Raw genomic sequence first — 19,464 nt, 5'->3', positions numbered from 1 at the left:
CACTCCTGCCAATTTCAATTCTCCCGATTCTCTCCTGAAATAATCACATCAGGCCTATACTTGTCATCCGTCTTGCACATTTTACGACACAATAGAAATTAGCAGAACAGAGATGAGCCAGGAAAGCATGGCGGACTTGTCTGATGTCAAGGATGTCAACTCAATCGGCGAAGGTGTTTTAGCCGAAGTCAAAGAAATCAAAGCTGCTGACAGCCTAGTGCGCTCCAGCATCAAAGATGACGAACACGAGAAAACTTCATCAGCGGATAGAATAGCCCAGCATATGCAGTACAATTTGTGGTCCGATCTGTTCGAAAAAGAAAAATCTCAAGGATTTGCGCGCCGGTCAAAACAGGCCATCATTCATGTATCACTGACTGAAAAGAGACTGGAGTTGCTCGAAAAGGGGCTCGAAAATCTAAAGAATATCGTTCTCCAAATTCCTGAACACAAGCACAGGATCAAAGAAGAATTAGAAATAGCACCCAGCTTCCAGCCGGGTCTCAAGAGATCCGTGCAAGCCGAGTTTCGATATTCAAAGAAGGTAGAGACAGAAGATGTCCATCAACTTTCGGCCCTGGAGGCGCTTGGCCAAAACGTGATTCCTTATCACGAACAAGTGGAAGAAAGTGGCAGCCTCGTCTCTAGGAAGCCAACGGGGATTTGCGAATCACCTGAGAGGTTGCGAATCTGATCCTGGCCATTGCGTTGGCATCTCGCCGATATTTGCGAGGACGAGAAAGTGGTCGTTATGTACTTCGCGGATGGTGCCGAAAAATTTGCACCTACTGTCTTACTACGTCCCTTCAAACTTCTGGCAATCTACGAAAAAAAGATAAGAGAGAGTCTGGAAAATGTCCGAAAACGAGCAGAGGAAGAAGAAGAAAGTGATGCACCACCCGATACGTCTTTTTATGACACAAATGTCCACTTTCTTTTCAACTTCAAGGCACTATACCAGGACCTTTGTTCTCTTTTAGAGTTCATGGATGTGGATTTGAGACAGACTTTCGATTTGCGGAAAGAAATCGATGCCGGCACTGCCACAGAAATTGAATATGCAGACCTGTGGCATCTCTTCAATTTGGGGGATATCGTCGTCAGTCGCTCGGATTCAGAGCATGCATATCAAGTTGTCAACTTTACTGGGGGTCGTGAGCCTCTGAGCAAGAATTTTGAATCTGAAGAAGACCGAGTGGTCCCTCCCAATGGCTTTGTTGTTGATTGTTGCTGTCTATATTTCGAAGGTTCCTACTACAAGTCGGTTTTACATTCATTTAAGATTCGAAGATACTACGGCAAACGTCACATCTCGTCGCTGGAGATACACCCGCTAAAGTTCACGTCCGACAAGGAGGTCACTGAAAGGCGCCTATTGGCCCAGGGACGTCAATATGTGAGCTTGACTCAGAGTCCATATTTACATCAAAAACTTAGCGGCAGAACGCTGGACCAGCTGTCACAACAAATTGATGGCCAGGTGATTGTGGATATGACTCTGGCATTCAGTTACAATTCACAATGGGAACCTCAGACCGATTATAGTAGAGACGATTTTACACCAAGCGATAAGCGTGAGATACAAGAACTGTCCCCTTGTAGTCATGGCAGACTGAGATCTGGATGCTGCGGAACGGACATGATTTATCCAGATCTGGAAATGAAATGTGACCAGCAGGATATCTTTCGAATCGACTATGGGGGACTGTTCGAAGACAGAAAGGTGGAAGACCTCCAGCAGAAAGATTTTCTCTTGATGCCACCTTCTGTGTACGCGTTTGTCCTGCGAAGCCGGCAATGGGTCACAGTGCCCATGGCAGGACTATCATCTGTTTCCTTTGAAAATAATTTTGAGGAGCTCATGCTTCCAGCTGACCATAAGAAAACGGTTCTTGCATTGGTAGAGACGCACGAAAGAGGGCACGGAGCTTCTTCCGAAGCTGCTGAGAGATCAACAGCCAACTCGCTTGATATTGTGAAGGGGAAAGGAGCTGGCCTTATCATTCTTCTTCATGGGGAACCAGGTGAGTGTGGGAGATATGAAAATCCTCTCCAGGAATCCGCTAACCAGAGACAGGAGTGGGCAAAACATCGACGGCAGAATGTATTGCCGACAAGACAGAGCGGCCACTGTTCCCTATAACATGTGGTGATATCGGAGAGACGGCCGCGGAAGTGGAAAGGAATCTGGTCCACAACTTCCGACTGGCACAGAAATGGGGCTGTGTGCTTCTTCTGGACGAGGCCGACGTTTTTCTGGCCAAGCGAAACAAAACGGACCTCCGGCGCAATGCTGTGACGAGCGTTTTCCTACGAAGCCTCGAATACTACTCTGAGATATTGTTCTTGACGACTAACTGAGTCGGTGGGATTGACCCAGCCTTCAAGTCTCGTGTCCATCTAAGCCTGTACTATCCTCGTCTGGGTCTGGATGCAGTTCTCAAACTCTGCGAGGTCTTTCTGCACAAAACGAAGGAGGCGATGCAGCGACCGGGAGCCCTGCAGTTCCGCATCAAGGAGGATGAAATCTTCAGCTTTGCCAAGCGGCACCACGAGAGTCTGCACAAGCAGGGAACTTGGAATGGGAGGTAGGTTGCATTCCCAAGGTCCCGGAGAGAACTGCACATGCTAAGCGAATAGACAAATTCGAAACGCGTTCCAGACGGCCATTGCACTCGTCGAATACGACATTATCAAGCAGACATCAACGTCCAAGAAGCCATCGCTCGGGAAGAAGCAGTTCAAGGTGGTGGCCGAGGCTTCGCGCAAATTTGGCGACTACCTAATCCGCACCCTGCAGGGCTTCGACGACGAGATTGCGGCCAAGGATCAATGGCGTAATGATCAGGACCATAACGTTTCCATAGGTGCAGGCAGGCCTTCGGAAAGCGAGTCGGGAAGTTCCGAAAGTGGGGCGGAGGAGGAGAAGGCGGTGCCGCCAATGGGAATCGCCAAGGGAAAGTCCAAGGAGCAGGACAGCGGGCAATTCGACAAGGAGCTGTTTGAAGAGTTTCGTCGATTCAAGATGATGCAGGAAAAGTATGGGGGGGTGTAACAGATGTGTTTCCTGTAGTTTTCAAGAAATGACAGAGATTGCTGAGCGTTCAAGTTCTTTACTACAATGAATGGGTTACTGGGTCAGGAGGCCCAGTGTTAATAAATTATTTTACGAGTAAAGTTGTGACGAAAGCATTTCTCTCAATTAAGATCTAGATTGGCACTGGTCCCAAGAACAACTCTCCCGAGCAGCTGACTTTGTCACCCAGGCAAGCCTATTCTGCTTGTGCCAACGCTGGTTCAGGGCCTTCAGAGCAATAGCTCTGGTGAAGTATGTGTTCCCGTGGATGCCCTCTACCTTGAACTTATCACCACCCTTGGCCTTGGCCTTGCCCTCCCCCCGAGCTTTCCAGTGATGTTGATGTCACCGAATACGACCAGGCCGCACCGCTGTCTGCTGAGCATAACATTCAGCCGGTGGACTCGGCAACAGGAGAGGAGGGACTTGTGTGAAGGTTAAAGGAGGCTATACGGAGTACGTGGCGGTCATATAACGTGATGCACTGTGAGGAGCAGGAGGCTGAATAGGGTCTAGTGTGTGCTAAGGAAGAAATAGATACATCGCGACCCTTCTGGGGGTCCGTATCAATACTAGTGTCAGGTCCCGCTTTTGTGCCTTCTGACCAATCACAGGCCCGTACGGCCAAATGGGGCGGAAGGTCTACAGTGTGGCGGATTCCAATGCTTGACAACTTGCCATGGCTTCGAGGGCCGTGGCAACACGCGTCCACGCTTGGGACGGAGTCCCAGCGTCAAGGGACGTCAACGGCAGGAGCCGGGCGTCAGGGTCAACTCCGGCGGGAGCCGGAGTTGACCCTGACGCCCGCACGACGACCGCAATGTCGGCCTCCAGGCCCTGAAATGAGTCGACGGTCGTGGCCGGCTCCATTGAAGACAGCGAAGAGTACTCGGGCAGCCTGACCATGCTGTTGATCAGGTACACATTCGCCGCGTACGGCGTAAGTACACGCACGCTGCGGGCGTCGACCTTATTCGCTTCGATAAAATCGCGAATGAAGTCAAGAGCGATCTTGGTCTGGTTGGGGCAGCGCCTCGAGCCCGTGATTGGGTTGGTGAAAACCTGCGACCCAGCGCAGTGGACAAAAAAATGGCGGAGCATACCGGTTGGGGACGTCTGTGATATGACCAAACATGCCGCGACACATGCGGAGCTGTGCCACAATAGTTAGCAGAGCGACAAATCATAAAGTAAAATCTTGTCGGGAAACAGGCTGCATACCTGTACCACGAGGCGGTACGCCGGAATACGCATCCTCCCTGACAAAGACGCTCAGAAAAGACAGATTTTTGGCGCCGTGGGGAATTTGGCGCGCATGGCGTTGCCGGGCTCGTCCACAACGATCTTGATGTCGTACCGAGGAAACCGCACAACGATCCTGTGGAAGTTCGTAGGCTTTACTGCGCCGCTGTCTTCCTTCATGTCGACTAGAATCGGTCAGATGTGAATCAACAGAAGCGGAGTGCTAAGACACGACGATGCCGTGTCATATGCCCACTAGACCTTTACGTCAAGAGGCATCCAGGAGCAGTTTGGTCGGTGAGAGCCTTCTTCGTTTTGGAAGGAAACGCAGCTAACTATGGGGGAGCACTGCACGACATGTAAAAAGACAGTTTTCGCAGGACGAAATTCGATCGGAGCGGAAAAGTGAAATGTCAGTAAATGCAAGGTACTCCTGCTATGGTCATTCTGGTTGAGCAGTCTGATCTGGTAATCCGAAGTGGTCTATCGTCGTCCTGGTTGAGCAGTTCGATCGTGGCGCGCAAAGAGAAACAAGACAAAAGAGCGAAAGGATGAACGTTAACAATGGTTAAAAGCAAAAAGGGGTTACATTCTAGGGGGACTTCGATCGCAAAACTTCACTCCACTGGCTGAGCCGGCTGGGCCGCTCCTTCGCCTACCTCTCCCTCGTTCTGAGCGTTCCCTGGCTCCTCAGTTCTCGCGGGGCGGGGCGGTCGGTTCGCCAGAGCATAGGCTTCTTCGCTGGCCCGCCACCCGGGCCAGTGCGGCTGGTGCGGTGGGGAGTAGTGCAGCGTGGGCGACGCAGTGTGATCATACGTCGGCATACTCTGGGGCGAGGGGGTGCGCGGCGGGTCCTCTAGGTTGGGCTGTTTCGTTCGAATCGCCATTCTGGCTTCCTCTTTAGTTTGGGCCTAGGTTGCCGCGCTGGCTTTCTCCCCTGCCGCCTTCTTTCCTTTCTCTGTTGTCGCGGCTGCTGACGAGGCCTCCGATCCAGCTCTTACGGCGTCCGCTGCCGTCGTCTTCGCTGCCGGCTTCGCTCGAGTGGGTGCTTTCGGGACCGGTGGCTTTCTTGAAACCCGGGCAGGGCGTGCCTCGGCCGCTGACCCCGTTGGTTTGGCTGCAGGGACCGCTTTTCCGGAGGGCAACTTTGTAGTAAGAAACTATAGAATTGGAAACAACAAAGAAGGAAACAATAAATAAGGAAACAATAAATAAGGAAACAATAAATAATTAAGAAAAAGACAAACTTGACAGTATCACACATACCATAATAACGGACGCCAAAGCCAAAATTCTCCATTTCATTAGGGTCACCTAGGGAAAGTCCAGGGCGAAGCCGATGAACGGTTCCTGGTCTCTTCTGCGTAACGATGTGAGTCTTGCCGTGATCTTGTGCGCGTAGCCGAAGCTTACGCACTAGCAATGGCAGGGCCAAAGGCACCAGCAAAGACAACACAGTCCTTTGAAAAAGTTACGCACTTTTTCGGGCGCGGTCTGGTTGCGGTGTCAGCCGATTGAGACATGGTCGGTCGGTGTAGGTGATTGAGAGCCGAAGTGACTAGGAATCGAGGGTGAATGAAAACGAACCGGTGCAATGAAATTTCGTGCAGTTGCTGGTCTCTGCAGAGTATCAAGCGATTAGCTCCTAAGCTTTCAGACTGCGAATTCTGAGCGTCGAGTAGTTTTGTCGCAAAGCAGCAAAACATATCACGATGTAGTAAGATGCAGTTGGTTCGAGGGAGAAGAGGGAAGAAAAACACCAGCGGGGAAATTCTGAGCTAAAACCCGTTTTCTTTCATGTACCGCACGCTAATGCCAGGTACGCGCACTAGGTTGTTTGGCCCCTGCTAGCTAATGTTCGAAAAAGATGGAGTGTGACGACCCACTTGGAGGATACCTCAATAGGCGAACATCTACGGAGTTATAATATGAAGTAGTCCGTACGACGTATTTTACTCCGTACATACATAGTCAGCTGGTCACCTCTTCAGTCGTCCCTATGACGACAACTTCACCAACAACTAATAAGAAATCACTAGCAAGCGAGGCAAGCGAGGAAAAGGCGGTCATAGCAGTCTTGAATCACTGTTCATGTATAGAGAACAATAATACTAAGAGAAAAGGAACTGACCAGGAGGTAACTGCCTTGTTGGCCCTTTTGAGAGGCCTTCCTTACATTGATGACTCTATTCCCTTGACTTATAAAACTTTACAGTGGAAGTAACAATCGGAAAAGGCTGCATTATAAAGCCAATTACTCCGTAAAACGGCGCCTCTGCAGAGGGCCAGCCAGTGGTAGAAAAGAGTGGAGAAATCAGTCCTCTAGCATTTTTTGTCCAGTCGGCATAATTCTCCGTATCTCTTCGTCTATTACAGAATTTCCACCTTGCCAAACTTATTTTCCAGAAATTGAAGGATGGCCTCGATGGGTGTGACTTAGGTGACATCACTTATATCAGCAGATGAAGGGTCAATTTTGCCACAGCCATTAGTAAAACTCCTAACCGACCCCCAGCATAAACCGCGGCACCTGAATCTCTAACTCGGCTGGAAGCCTTCTCTGGTTGATCCGAAACGATGCATTACTTTCTGGTGATTACTTGGGGCTTGTCGTGGGTATAGAATAGTCGGCGTATAGATCTCACCTCGTTTAAAAAGCCTACATGTAACCTAGTAGTCCTGCCATGCTTAAAGGCCTAAAATATGCCTTTGTCTTGTATTCTGGTTGTGAGAAAGATCAATTCTTTGGGATATAGCCACCCAATCGAATGGTCGACGAGTCGGCACCAAACTCAGGCCATAACAGAGTGGTCGACGTGTTGGAAAGAAGTAGTCACGGAGGCAAAAAATATTTTGCTAGAAAGGAGGTCCTACTAATTAGTGAAGTGTTCTCAAAAGATAACGTTGTATACACAGTAGGCAACCAACCTTGTAGTAGAAACACCCCGGCCCTTCCAATGTGCCAGCGACGACGGTCCAGCCAAACTGGCCTCCAGAGAGTACCAGCCATAAGGACGAATAGCCTACGCTAACAGTTAATGTTCTTGTCTAAGTTAAAGTCTTTACATCACAGGATGAACAAACCGCGTGAACACTAATCTTCTGTAGAGGGTAAATGAAGCGGTCGAAGTGAAGGCCAACGTCTGAAGAGAACGGGCAACACAAATACCTCTATATCACGATTTTCACCACAAAAGTGAGTAAATATTAGAAGTGCGCTCGCAGTGTGTATAGAAAGCTGAGTAGGAAGACGAAGCGCGGCTGACATCAGAACGCTAGAGCGATGTAGAAGTCTTGGAAGGAGATCCCACACCCTGTAAGACGAGCATGAAGACTTTTGAATCTGACTATTGCAAGGACGCACTGAGGCAATATATTCTGCACAGTGACCCATTGTGTCATGTACAGCATATATACACATGCCATGTGGCTGCTACAGACACAGAATTGACCTTCGTGCCCAGGTGCGCCGTGTCGACGCTTTTACCAGATCACCCTCAGCAACGGTTTCCTGTTTGACTGTCGTTGTTTGTGCAATACTGGAATAACGGTCGTTATGTCATAGCCTCCTGGCTTATAGAATATTCCGCGGTGCAGAGAAAGGGAATGTTCGAAGGTATATGTATATTTGAAAGATAGAATTTCGTCCAATTATAAATCTGAGGCGATGCTGCCATATTAATGGGCAGAGCTATACGCGTGATCCTCGGTGACAGAGTGCTGTGACTTACTTCCTGCACCGTCTTCTGGAGGTGGTCTGCCACTCGGTACTTCCGCAAGAATCACCGTATCAGCATGAAATAGCTTCTATTAACGGCCCCTTTCCTCCTTGCCTTCCTTCCGAAAGTCAATTTGCTGGCAGACTCCCCTTAAAAGCCGTATGCGGCTAACGTGGAGTCCTGCTCCAAACAGTCAACGACCAGGTTGAAAACCGCAGCTGTGCCCTTGTTGTCGGAAGACAAATCCAGCTAGTACCAAGAGGTTTAATGATTGAAGGATATGAGAACAATCAGGTCTAATGGAAAAAGGCATTCGTGTTGGGGGGGGGGGGGGTCTTTGGAGCCCATCTAGGTCGCCCAGCTGATCAATCACGCAAGCACAGCATCAGCAGCAGCTCCATGTTCTATGTCGACGTAAGGCAGTCCTCCGCACTTCTTCTCGAGGAAGCCGGGCCGGGCGTCACTCCCGGTGCAGGCTACCCAGCCCAACATATCGAGCAACACGCCGCTGCCGCGAGTGCCAATCCAACAGCCACCGCCCATCCGAGAATCGGGTTCAGCGTCAGCCCCAATTAGCCTAACAACACTACATAGGTCGCTTAACCAGAGCGCCAGGTCCACGCACACCCCTCAACTAGCATGACATGCCAGATTTGATGTCACGAGTATACGAGTAGACGAGTTCAAAACAGAAAGCCGCTGTTGAGGGTGATCCGACATAAGCACTATCGACACGGCGCTTTGGGGCACGCAGGTAAATCGTGCCCGTAACACTGGCTGCATTTTCTTAGTATATGTGAAAAGAAAGGGGCTAGAAGACATAGACTACAGAGTAAATGGAGGTTGTAGCGTACTCCGTATATCGAAGGAGAGATCGGAGGCCTGGGTGGATTCGGCAGGAGCGGGACGGGCAGAGGCACAGCATACTGGCAGGCCGGTGTAAACCTGACTAGGCAGGACCTATCAGAGCAGACCAAAGATATGACGAAGACAGGCACACTGTGGAAGATCGAATCCTTCGCTGCAGGATCGCGCTAATGATCCTCCAGTGAAAATTGTACCCGAATACAATTAGATCGTCACCATAGAAGGAGGCCTGTGATTTACATATGAATCGATCAGACTACAGCCGCAATGTTCGTCTTTTGGCTACCCTCCCCCTTCGCCGAGTAGTCTTGGAGCAGTCGTAGGAGTGTCGTCAAAAAATCCAAACTGCTACTGTTACTCGCATAGGACAAGCTGAGTGTAATATGATCACCTGAGGTGAGGGTTATTGTTTGCAACTCTGCTGGTAAATTTTTTTCATAGGCTTTCAGTATTGGCTAATTGATAGGTTGTATGCTGCTACTATGTAAAATGCGAGGTGCTCTGTTTCGGTATTTTCTTGGAGGCTGTACGTTTATCACATATTTTATGGGAAGGCTGAGTATAACAAAAAGCAAATAAACAGGCTAGGCCTTACAGCTGTAGTTTGTTTCCTTTTTTCCAAGTACAAAAGAGGTCAGACGCATTAAGTTACCATGCAAGGCAAGCCAGAAATATGCCCCGATTTCTGCCCATGTCGGGGCTGTGCAAGTCGGTTGGTAACATGCACTCTTCTCTCTGCCATGCAAAGCTTTGCTTTACGCGTATAAAGCAGAGCTCATCGTGCACTCGATTGCAGCAATAAACACAGAATTCGACCACTACACCCATAGATCAATTACAGATTGGTCTTCCATTTATTACCCCGTCACACTTCGCACTGCCAGCCTCTCCTTTTTTCTACAAGACAAAGATTTCACAAGACTATTTGCTCTACAAAGCCATGGATCCAATTGCCTTTGTTGTTATTGGCGGATTTTTGGCAATTAATTATGCTCGGGGTCACAAGTCTCGGAAAGAGGCTAGGGCAGCATCTCAGGCGGCATCTCGGGCGGCATCTCGGGCGCCATCTCGAGCTGAAGTGACACTCACAGCCGTCAATAACACTGTCGAACTCGCCAATGGCGTCAACAACCTCGCCACTTCTAGCAACGACCCAGACCCAGACACTTCGTCAGATGACCACTCATCGATAGGTGACTTCCTGTCGGCAATATTTCAATGAAGGCCCGCTCGACACCTAGAGAATGACTCTGCTCGCTGCTAAGACTAGACATCGATGGTTGAATCAAGCCAGGTCCCTATAAGCATTGCATACACACGGATAGCCCTTGTTGTCTTACCATTTTGATATTATTTTCACTTACGGCTTATTACTGCTTCCATTCGGTTTCTTCCATATAAGGGCTCCTTCCATGTTTTCAAGACCTCAATTACCAGTGTTTGGCACTTTGTGGAAACCTTTGTGTGTTCTTGTCATTTTGCATTTCTCACTTGCTAGTATCTGAAGCACATCAGCTGCTTTGCAGCTACCTAGATAGGCGTGAGGAGCGGGTTAGGCTGTCATCAGACATCCCCTGCCTCCTCCGTCACATGCCCTTAGGGAGGCGTGTTAGTTCTTAGGGCATAACCCCTTGAATGGCGACGTTAAAATGAATAAATAGATATAGAAGTAAATAAACAAAAACTGAAGCATGTTCTTCTACCTTCTGCAAAGTTACAAAATGCGCGGTGTCATGCCGGTTACCTTCTTGATTTCCGCCAAGATGGACTGTATGGGCGTCAAAAATGCAATGTCCAGACCGGCCAAGATAGGGTCCATTTCTTGGCCGAGAGCGGCCGCTGTGCTCCAAGATCGGTTGCTTTCCGTAGGCCTGCTCGGCGTATTATGGAGAGACGTTCACTGACAGGCCGGCGTCAAGCATGCCAATAATGGACCCGTCTATGTCAAAAACGCAGGACCCCGAGTCGCCACCGTCAGAGAATTTTTGGGCAATGAACGTTTCCGTATGCAGCGAATTGCCGGGAAAGCTCACCACGGGCAGAACGATCGCCACGACGTCTCCCCTGTCTGATCTAGTCCTAAGTACCAGTGAAGAGGATCACCGCCAGAGATTTCGAAACTGTTGCGCATCGCTTGGATAAGCTTTTTCGCTTCCGATTCTTGTTCTAGGGTGTGGGCGATGGTGAAATCATTAATGTAGTAGAAGAGGACGATGCCTTTTTAACATAGACGCAGCCATCTTGGGATAGTTTTCGCAGTCTTAAGTTAGGCTTTAAGAGTTTGTTCTCGAATGTGTTTTGCTAAAGGTTGCCAGACTAAGGTAGTCTATATAGTACTTTCTTAACCTTTAAGAGACCTTTATTGCGAAAACCTAGTGGTTGTTTTAAAAAGATAGGTTTTTTAAGATTAGCGTAGACATATACAATAACAACATTATATTAAAGTATAAGTATATTCTTATATTAGGCGTAAATAAGAATTATACTTAACGTACGTAGAGTAAGAGTAGCAGTAAAAGTTTCTTTATAAAAATTCTAGCATTAATCTTCTCTAGCAATAAGTCTTGCTTTATATTTAAGAAAGTATCTATCTTTATTAAATTTATATATAAAAAACTTATTTACAAATAATAACTAAATATCCTACTACTTTAAGAGCAAAAACGTCTTCTTAAGTCTTACTATTTTAGTACGTTTACAAGTGTGTTTATATTGCTCTCTTCTACTCGTTTGCCATCCGGCTTTTTCTTACTTCTTAAACTGTTCTTAAGAAGGAGGGGATGGTTGTTTGGCGCAGTTTGTTATTAGCCTTGGCTGCGAGGAAAGTGTCTTTGTTTAAAGAAGCTATTGCAGTGTGGTACCTCTTTGGGATGCGTTTGGACTGTGCGGCAAGGAAAGTGTGAATCCAGGTTAGAGTGTGCAAGAGTCTGGGGATGTTGGCATCGATGGTTGGAAAATTTGGCAGGCTTAGGGAAAAGGTTGGTCAATTAATAATTTCGGAACCTTAACACTTTCATTAGTGATATAATATGGCAGTTCCTGTGAGGGGGGGACATTGTTGGCTGGCTGGGTGGCTTGCCAGGTCTGCGTGTCTGATTGCACTTGCTGTTGGTAATGCCAGGTAATGTCTGGTGTTGGTATAGCAAATGGATTTTCAAGGTAGTTAGAGTCCGTCCGTACCATTGCTTCCAGCGCACTCAGCATTCCTACCTTGAGGCCGGATTGTGCCCCTTGCTCGAAAACGCACCGGACTTTTCTGGAAGGAGAAGGTGGGGGCTGGGCAGAATAGGCAGCAGCGGGGAGCTGAAAATGCACGAAGCCGTGAGTGTCCATTTTGTGGAAGATGGGAATGTCGTCAGATAGGCCAAGAACCACAGACAAATGGCCGCGTTTTCGCGAAAGCAAGTCGTCCATGGAGACCTGGTTCGATCCAAAAAGATTTTCGGCGTCATTGCTGTCGTCCCCGCCACCGTCCTTGCTGTCCTTAACATCGCTCCTCTCCATCTCGTGGGCCTTGTCAAGCGCAACCAAAGCCCAATCACTCCAGCCGCCATCGTCGTTCAGACCATGCTTTCCTGCAAATGCGAATTGTCCGACACGTCGCTCCTGTGCGTCCAGGCTGAGCTCTGATGCATTTCCTATCAGATCTGTGACACGACCGAGGTATGTGTTTTCGCAACTCTCGAGGAGAGCAAGCGCCTCTTCATCCGCCTTTGAGGCAGTGTCCTCGTAATGCAACTTCTGGAGGGGCCACATGCATCTGTTCATTTCCGAGCGACAGTGTTCGAGATTGCGAAGCTCACCGAGAAAGCGATTTGTTGCGCCCCAAGCAATATGTATTAGGCCATTCGTGTCGCTTGGCTCAATGTAGCACTCGTCGTGGTTGTGACGGGTTCGCACAGCGACATGTCGGGAGGTCAAAGCATGAGTTTTCTGGTCTGGCTGGCGTGAGCCGTCGGCGGCTACAGTTGCAGGTTGCAGCTAAGACCGCCAAAATGTTCCAGTGGAGAAAGATTGTGCTGGATTTGTTAGCTAAGCTGTCCTGGCTGTTCTGGCTGGTGTTGGGGAACTTGTTGGATGCACTGACCGGGTAAAGGCAAGAATGGCATCATGGCCTTGTTGGCAGGCGTAATCTCAGGAACAACATCTCGCCTCCTCGTGAGGTGAAACGCGTTGTACTTTGGCTCGAATGCACGGTGGAGGGCAGCAGTACCACCAGAAAGGGAGACAACACTCGTTTCGAACACCTCGACATGCATATTGCTGATGCCGGCCTCGTCAAGTATCTTCTGGCATGCCGTGTGGTGCACCGCCGACCCTGGGTCGCCGGTGCAGCCACGCAGTCCAGGACCTCGATGTCGAGGTGCAGTTGAGCCACACACGTGGCGCATGGCGGGAAGCCATTGCGAGTGCGAAAGACCGCGGCAGCCGAGGGGAATTCTCCCTCCACAACCTGCAGCCGACGCAGAAAAACGTCACTGGCGACGTCCAGAGCAGCGGGTGTAGGCCTCCAAAGTTATAGTATTTGCTTTTTTCCTCCTCTGTAGGCTCCATAGTTTTGTAGAGAGTTGGGTTTTATCCTGCTGCTTTATATAGAAGAGAGAAAGTTTAAAAGGAAAGGAGAAATGGGCGAGGCAGTGGCTTACGCATGAAATATCAAATTTTGCTGAGTTAATCTTTATCACTAAATCACAGACGAGATGAAAGATTCTTCAATAAAAATTTTAACCCTATCTGAATAACTGGCATCGGCTTACATGCAAATCAACTGAGAAATCACCGTTGCGGAAAACAGGAGCTTGTTTCAGGAAGACCGGTTCTTTCAGATTGCGTCGACATACGCGTTCACACTTACGTGACATTTTTAATGAGTGTTTCAACTGTCTGTCTGCACACCCAGAATGTCGTGTCACTGCTAGATCTATTGCCAACCCAACGCCTCCAATATCTAGCTCCTTACGACAACCTCACGAATCCTTTTGCTGTTGATGGGGCCACAAAATACAGGTGCTTCCTCACACGTCGAGGAAGAGGAATCAAGAGCATCTGAGAGTTCTTTCTCCCGGCAATTCGTTGCAATTTGCTAGTTCGCAACCTAATTGATGTAGGATAGTGCTTGGCGAGGTAGACACGTTAGCAAAAAAAAAATCCACTGTCTAAGTTGAGTGCGTCTGCAGATGGGCTTGCATGGCGTTCTCCCGCTCCTCTGCCATCCAGTTTCTTCTGGCTTCCTGCATTGCTTTGGGAGAGGGAAACAGGGTTGTTTGGTGTAGTTTGTCTATACCCTTAGCTGCTAAGAAAGTTTCCTTTCTGGCGCTGTCTCTGCTGTGTTGCTTAGACATTCGTCTAAACGCCACTTCACCGAAGTTTTTCAATCAAATGCAAAGAGCAGAATAAGCAGCGCTACAACTGGCAACAAGCAGAAAGACGTGATGAATACCTGTACTCTAGATATAAGGTAGCAAGTAGTATGCAAAATACTTTGCCTACGTATGCCTATTGCATAGACACTTTGTAGAATCATGTAAAAGCCAAATCGCTCTCGAGACACAAAAGCAGAAATATAAAAAATGATGATAAAAATACAAACGTGGGTATTCAAGAGGTCCTGCCCGGAATCGAACCGGGGCTACTGGAAGTAAGATATGGTGAGATATCAGAATCCAGTGTCCTAACCGCTAGACTACAGGACCGTTTGGATGGTGGTTCCTTGGCGTCGGTGAGGTATTGCTAGTCACTTAGACCCCGATATCCGCTGCCAACTGGCGATGCCTCTGCAGAAGCTGTTTCTCAGCCGTATGTCGCATGGCATATTATGCGGTGGCCTAGAACGGAATAAAGTTATAATCGGAGTCTTTACCAACTACAAGGATCAGACGGAACAGATTGCCGACCTGCTGGAATACGCCAAGACTTGGGAATCCGTTTCCCCACCATCATAGAGTACTGAGTACTTTCAGGCGTCTTTCCTCTTATGTGTGGTGCAAGCCCGCCGCCGACCGCCAATCTCTTGCCTCCAAGGACAACAAAACACCTTTTGACCTCGGCGACATTCGGAACAATACTGCAACAACTCATCGTTTGAGCGAAGTAGACCAAGAGGTATCTTACAGCGTTCCGATCCTTTTGGCGTCTCCATTGTTGTCCCTGTCTCCGTCTGGAAGACGGCCGTGCTTCTTCTTGTGCTTCGATGCCGAGTTGGACGTGCAGGATCAAGCAAAGTGGGGGTTGCCTTACGGAGTCTTACGGGACCTATTCGATGGACCTTCACTAGGTTACCCAATTGAGGCAGGAAGTCTGTGGAACTCGATGCAGGTAGGAACCGCTTGAAGAGCCAGCAGCGCTAAACGTCCTAATTCAGTAGTCAATTCAGATCATGCGGAAGTCATTTATTAAAAATTTTGCGTCGCCTCGTAGCTGCCATACCGATGATCACCTGGGACGCTACCATGAAAATCACAGAACAGAGCAAGCTCAGAGCTTTTTGCTGAATGTGGGCTGCTTAACAGCAGACGTTCAATGTCATTACGTGATGCATGCAACTATCAAGCGTTGAAATTTGAAACTCTGGAGCAATAACAGCATGGATAAGAGAGGAACGTATATGTCACTAATTTCCGCGAGATTTACTCGCAATGGGAACATGTGCTCACTTTTCTCTCGAGTTGTAGTCTCTCAAATATCGTATGGAAAGAAGGGGAAAATCGTGCTTATATTAAAGCGGGGTCTACCCAAGGTCAGTGTCAGGCTTATATCCCATGGGGAGCCAGAAATGTACTCTCTCGTCTTCTCCGTCGTGGTGCAGGTCCACTCTTGTTTTCAATTGTTTGATGGAACGTTCATGAGTGTCCACGAGCTTACAGACCTGTTGAGGTATGCATAAACAATACAGGTAACCAAGAAGGCTCCCGACATCGGCACGCATAAATGTGGCGTAATTGAAAGGCGTCATTTCCTATCTAGAGATAACTAGGATGCATCTCAGCCTTTGCGAATCGGTTGTCTGCTGCTAGTCTGTCACTTTCCGCAATGGCTTCAGCTCCGGACCTCCCAGCTGTCCTCCCGTATCAAGATGCAGCGTTCGCTGTTGACGAGCGGGTGGAGGACCTCCTAAGCCGCATGACCATTCATGAGAAGGCTGGACTACTGTTTCAGGATATGATATCCATAGGTCCCGAGGGCCAGCTCATGCCGGATGATCCCGTCGGCAGCAAATTGATGAACCATTTTAATCTTCTCGGTCCTGTGACAGACGTCCGGGAGGCAGCGGAATGGCACAACCGGCTGCAGCGGCGAGCCAAGGACACGAGGCTCAGCATCCCGGTTACGTTGTCGTCAGATCCGCGGAACCACTTTGCGAACAATGTCGGCACAGGTTTCAACGCCGGGGCATTGTCCCAGTGGCCAGAGCCCCTCGGACTGGCTGCGCTCCGGTCTCCAGAACTTGTCCAGCAATTTGCGACTATAGCCCGTGAGGAGTACCTCGCCCTCGGGATCCGTCTGGCACTACATCCGCAGGTCGATCTGGCCACCGAGCCCCGATGGTCGCGCATCAACCGTACGTTTGGCGAAGACGCCGATCTCTCCTGCGAGCTGGCCAGCGCCTACGTCCGCGGGTTCCAGGGGCCCAAGCTCGGGCCAAAATCTGTGGCGACCATGACGAAGCACTTTCCCGGCGGCGGCCCGCAAAAAGACGGTGAAGATCCTCACTTTGCCTATGGCAAAGAGCAGATTTACCCTGGAAAGAATCTAGACTATCACCTCCGTCCCTTCAAGGCCGCCATCGCAGCTGGAACCACTCAGATCATGCCCTGTAAGAAATTTCCAGGCCTAGTTTAGAGAGAGAAACAGATGTCCCGGCCGAGCTGACAGTTGATGTAGATTACGGTAAGCCCATTGGAACCAAATACGAGGCTGTCGGGTTTTCTTTCAGCAAAGGGATCATCACGGACCTGTTGCGTCAGGAGCTGGGCTTCTCCGGAATTGTCTGCACGGATTGGGGCCTCGTCACCGACGCGATCATTTCAGGACAGGACATGCCCGCACGTGCCTGGGGTGTCGAACACCTCACCGAGATAGAACGGGTACAGAAAATCATCGACGCGGGGTGCGATCAGCTCGGTGGCGAGTCACGTCCTGAACTGGTCGTCCAACTGGTTGAGCAGGGCCTGGTTTCTGAGGCTAGGATCGATATCTCCGTTCGTCGGCTCTTGCGCGAGAAGTTTGTACTCGGGCTGTTTGATCAGCCCTTTGTGGACGCGGAGGTAGCCGTTCAAACGGTGGGAAGGGCCAATTTTGTGCGGCAGGGCTTAAATGCCCAAAAGCGTTCTTTCACCCTCTTGACGAACAGCAAGGACATCCTGCCGCTTCGTAGAGGGAACCTGAAAGTCTATCTGGAAGGCCTATCCCATGCTACGGCCACGGCCCGTGGACTGTATGTCGTCTCGGATCCAGCTCGTGCGGACATTGCGCTACTCCGGCTGAGCACGCCGCATGAAGCACGTCCGGGAGGCTTTGAGAAGCGCTTTCACAGCGGGTCTCTGGCATTTTCTTTTCAGGAACAGGCCCGACAGGCAGCCATATATCAGGCGGTGCCCACCATCGTCGACGTGTATCTCGATCGGCCCGCGGTTATCCCGGAAGTTGTGTCATCGGCCGCGGCGGTGCTGGCGAGCTATGGGAGCAGTGACGAGGCCCTGCTTGATGTAGTGTTCGGCGAGGCAGCCCCCGAAGGCAAACTTCCGTTTGACCTCCCATCGTCCATGAAAGCCGTGGAAGAGTCTCTGACCGATGTCCCATACAGCTCAGAAAGCCCCATATTTCGGCTTGGTCATGGCTTACGGTACACACATTGAACTGGAGAACGCTGATGTGCTTGCCCCTGGGCTTTTGGCCTTGATTTTGCTTTCGGAAGCGGCCCTGTAGATCGTATTTAGTTAGCTTTCAAGAAGTTCAACAACTGCCATACTTTACATCTGACGGAAACCCTACTTTTGATCACAGTCTGAACCAGGAAAGCTATCAAAGCAACACTTTACGCTGATAATATGATTAACGTGGCAGCAAGGCGGCCTCATTCACGGAGTGATCGCAGGCAGTGTGCCCCGATGGCGATACGTCGCTTAGTCATCCAACGTGATCTCCTATCGTCAGAACTACGGCCCAGAGCCATACGGACGGAATATGAGATTGTCCCGAAGGTCCCCTATCAAAAGAGGTGTAAGGGATAATTCTTCGCAGGTAAGCAGAGGCAGGCAGGCATAGCCGCGTAGGCCAAATTGTCTCGACGTTTACAAAGCATACGATCGGTCACTTCCCCTCGCCGACTTAGACATTGCACTCAGCACTCCACACTCTGCATTTTCCCACACCCGCAGCCATTCACTCCAGGTCGGAACGAGGTGCCCCGAAAATGGCGTCAACGACAGGCCTGCCGCCACCGACGATGCGCGCATGGCTGCGGACAGGTCGCGGTGCAGCGAGCCACGTGCTGGAGCTGGTGGACGGCCTTCCGACACCGGCCGTACCAACAAACCGGTCGTCGGCCGACGTGCTGATCCGGGTGGCGTACGTGCCGCTGCAGTTCAACTCGGAGCTGCTGCTGCAAATGGTGCCGAGCAGCCTGGCGTTCCTGACGGGACCTCGTTACATCCCGGAACTGGAGCTCTCGGGCGAGGTGGTCGCGGCGCGTTGGCCGAGTACGTGCGGCTGCCGGCCAGCCAGGTAACTCAAATCGATGACGCTGTCGGCCTCGAGGACGCCGCGGGACTGCACTGCTGCGGCTGCACTGCCCTCAAGATGATTCGCACGGCCAGCCTGTGCGCCGGCCAAACGGTGCTCGTCAACGGCGCCAGCGGATCCGTCGGCTCGGTGCTGGTACAGCTGTGCAAGCTGCACGGAGCTAGCGTCGAGGCTGTGGCCAGCGGGGGCAACGAGGCCATGGTGCGCGGCCTGGGGGCAGATGAGGTGAGGGAGAGAGACGGAAAGAGAAAGAGAGCGAGAAAGATGGCGAAAAAAAGGAGAAAAGAAGGAAAAAAGAAGGGAGAAAACAGGAAAAAAAATAAGAATGACTACAGCTGACATCCCAGTTCATCGACTATCACCAGCACAATCCCCTTCCGGCCTACCTGGCTCAGAACTACGGTGACCGTCCGTTCGACTTTCTGTTTGATTGCGTCGGCTCGCAGCCGCTCTTCGACCACTCGCCGGCGTACCTTCAAGCCGACGGAGCCCTGATCAACGTCAGTGGTGCCAACGCCAGCAGCGTCAACGGCTGGCTGGCCACAGTCCGCAACGTGCCGCTCAACACCTGTCTTCCAACCTGGATGGGCGGCGTACCACGCCGCTACGCCATATTCAGCACGCCGCCAGCCCACGACGACGGCGTCTACCTAGCCCACCTGCTCGAGGCCGGCAGCGTGCGCATCCCTGTCGACTCCGTCTTCGCCTTGCCGGACGCCCTGCACGCCTATGAGCGTGTCGCCACCAAGCATGAGTGGCTGTTGTGCAGAGAGGAGGCTAAGAACTGAAATTGCGGTCGTTGGTTGTGAAAAAACGCAG

At 50.3% G+C, this 19,464-nt stretch overlaps 6 protein-coding genes across 6 annotated transcripts; 2 read left to right on the top strand and 4 right to left on the bottom strand.

Annotated features, from left to right (window-relative positions):
• Window positions 1-1,660: 1,660 nt before the first annotated feature.
• Window positions 1,661-3,055, top strand: CMQ_4382 (uncharacterized protein; the record flags this gene model as incomplete). Its single annotated transcript, XM_014312538.1, has 3 exons — window positions 1,661-2,024; window positions 2,381-2,588; window positions 2,641-3,055. 3 exons carry the CDS (start codon window positions 1,661-1,663, stop codon window positions 3,053-3,055), a joined length of 987 nt encoding a protein of 328 aa, XP_014168013.1.
• A 412-nt stretch (window positions 3,056-3,467) lies between these two features.
• CMQ_4624 (uncharacterized protein) lies at window positions 3,468-4,498 on the bottom strand (the record flags this gene model as incomplete). Its single annotated transcript, XM_014312780.1, has 5 exons — window positions 3,468-3,501; window positions 3,798-4,109; window positions 4,180-4,229; window positions 4,298-4,335; window positions 4,360-4,498. The coding sequence occupies 5 exons, from the start codon at window positions 4,496-4,498 to the stop codon at window positions 3,468-3,470; spliced, it is 573 nt and encodes a 190-aa protein (XP_014168255.1).
• A 437-nt stretch (window positions 4,499-4,935) lies between these two features.
• Window positions 4,936-5,205, bottom strand: CMQ_4712 (uncharacterized protein; the record flags this gene model as incomplete). Its single annotated transcript, XM_014312868.1, has 1 exon — window positions 4,936-5,205. One exon carries the CDS (start codon window positions 5,203-5,205, stop codon window positions 4,936-4,938), a length of 270 nt encoding a protein of 89 aa, XP_014168343.1.
• A 13-nt stretch (window positions 5,206-5,218) lies between these two features.
• Window positions 5,219-5,618, bottom strand: CMQ_4416 (uncharacterized protein; the record flags this gene model as incomplete). Its single annotated transcript, XM_014312572.1, has 2 exons — window positions 5,219-5,478; window positions 5,585-5,618. The coding sequence occupies 2 exons, from the start codon at window positions 5,616-5,618 to the stop codon at window positions 5,219-5,221; spliced, it is 294 nt and encodes a 97-aa protein (XP_014168047.1).
• A 6,130-nt stretch (window positions 5,619-11,748) lies between these two features.
• Window positions 11,749-13,295, bottom strand: CMQ_4343 (uncharacterized protein; the record flags this gene model as incomplete). The annotated part of the gene is made up of 3 exons (XM_014312499.1): window positions 11,749-11,785; window positions 12,152-12,866; window positions 12,992-13,295. 3 exons carry the CDS (start codon window positions 13,293-13,295, stop codon window positions 11,749-11,751), a joined length of 1,056 nt encoding a protein of 351 aa, XP_014167974.1.
• A 2,638-nt stretch (window positions 13,296-15,933) lies between these two features.
• CMQ_4310 (glycoside hydrolase family 3 domain containing protein) lies at window positions 15,934-19,433 on the top strand (the record flags this gene model as incomplete). The annotated part of the gene is made up of 4 exons (XM_014312466.1): window positions 15,934-16,717; window positions 16,786-17,733; window positions 18,203-18,846; window positions 18,981-19,433. 4 exons carry the CDS (start codon window positions 15,934-15,936, stop codon window positions 19,431-19,433), a joined length of 2,829 nt encoding a protein of 942 aa, XP_014167941.1.
• Between the last annotated feature and the right edge of the window lie 31 nt (window positions 19,434-19,464).

The sequence above is a fragment of the Grosmannia clavigera genome (assembly GCF_000143105.1).
Source record: "Grosmannia clavigera kw1407 unplaced genomic scaffold GCSC_97, whole genome shotgun sequence".
Lineage (NCBI taxonomy): Eukaryota > Fungi > Ascomycota > Sordariomycetes > Ophiostomatales > Ophiostomataceae > Leptographium > Leptographium clavigerum.
The sequence above is the reverse complement of the archived record's forward strand: the minus strand, read 5'-3'. Positions and strand labels throughout refer to the sequence as shown.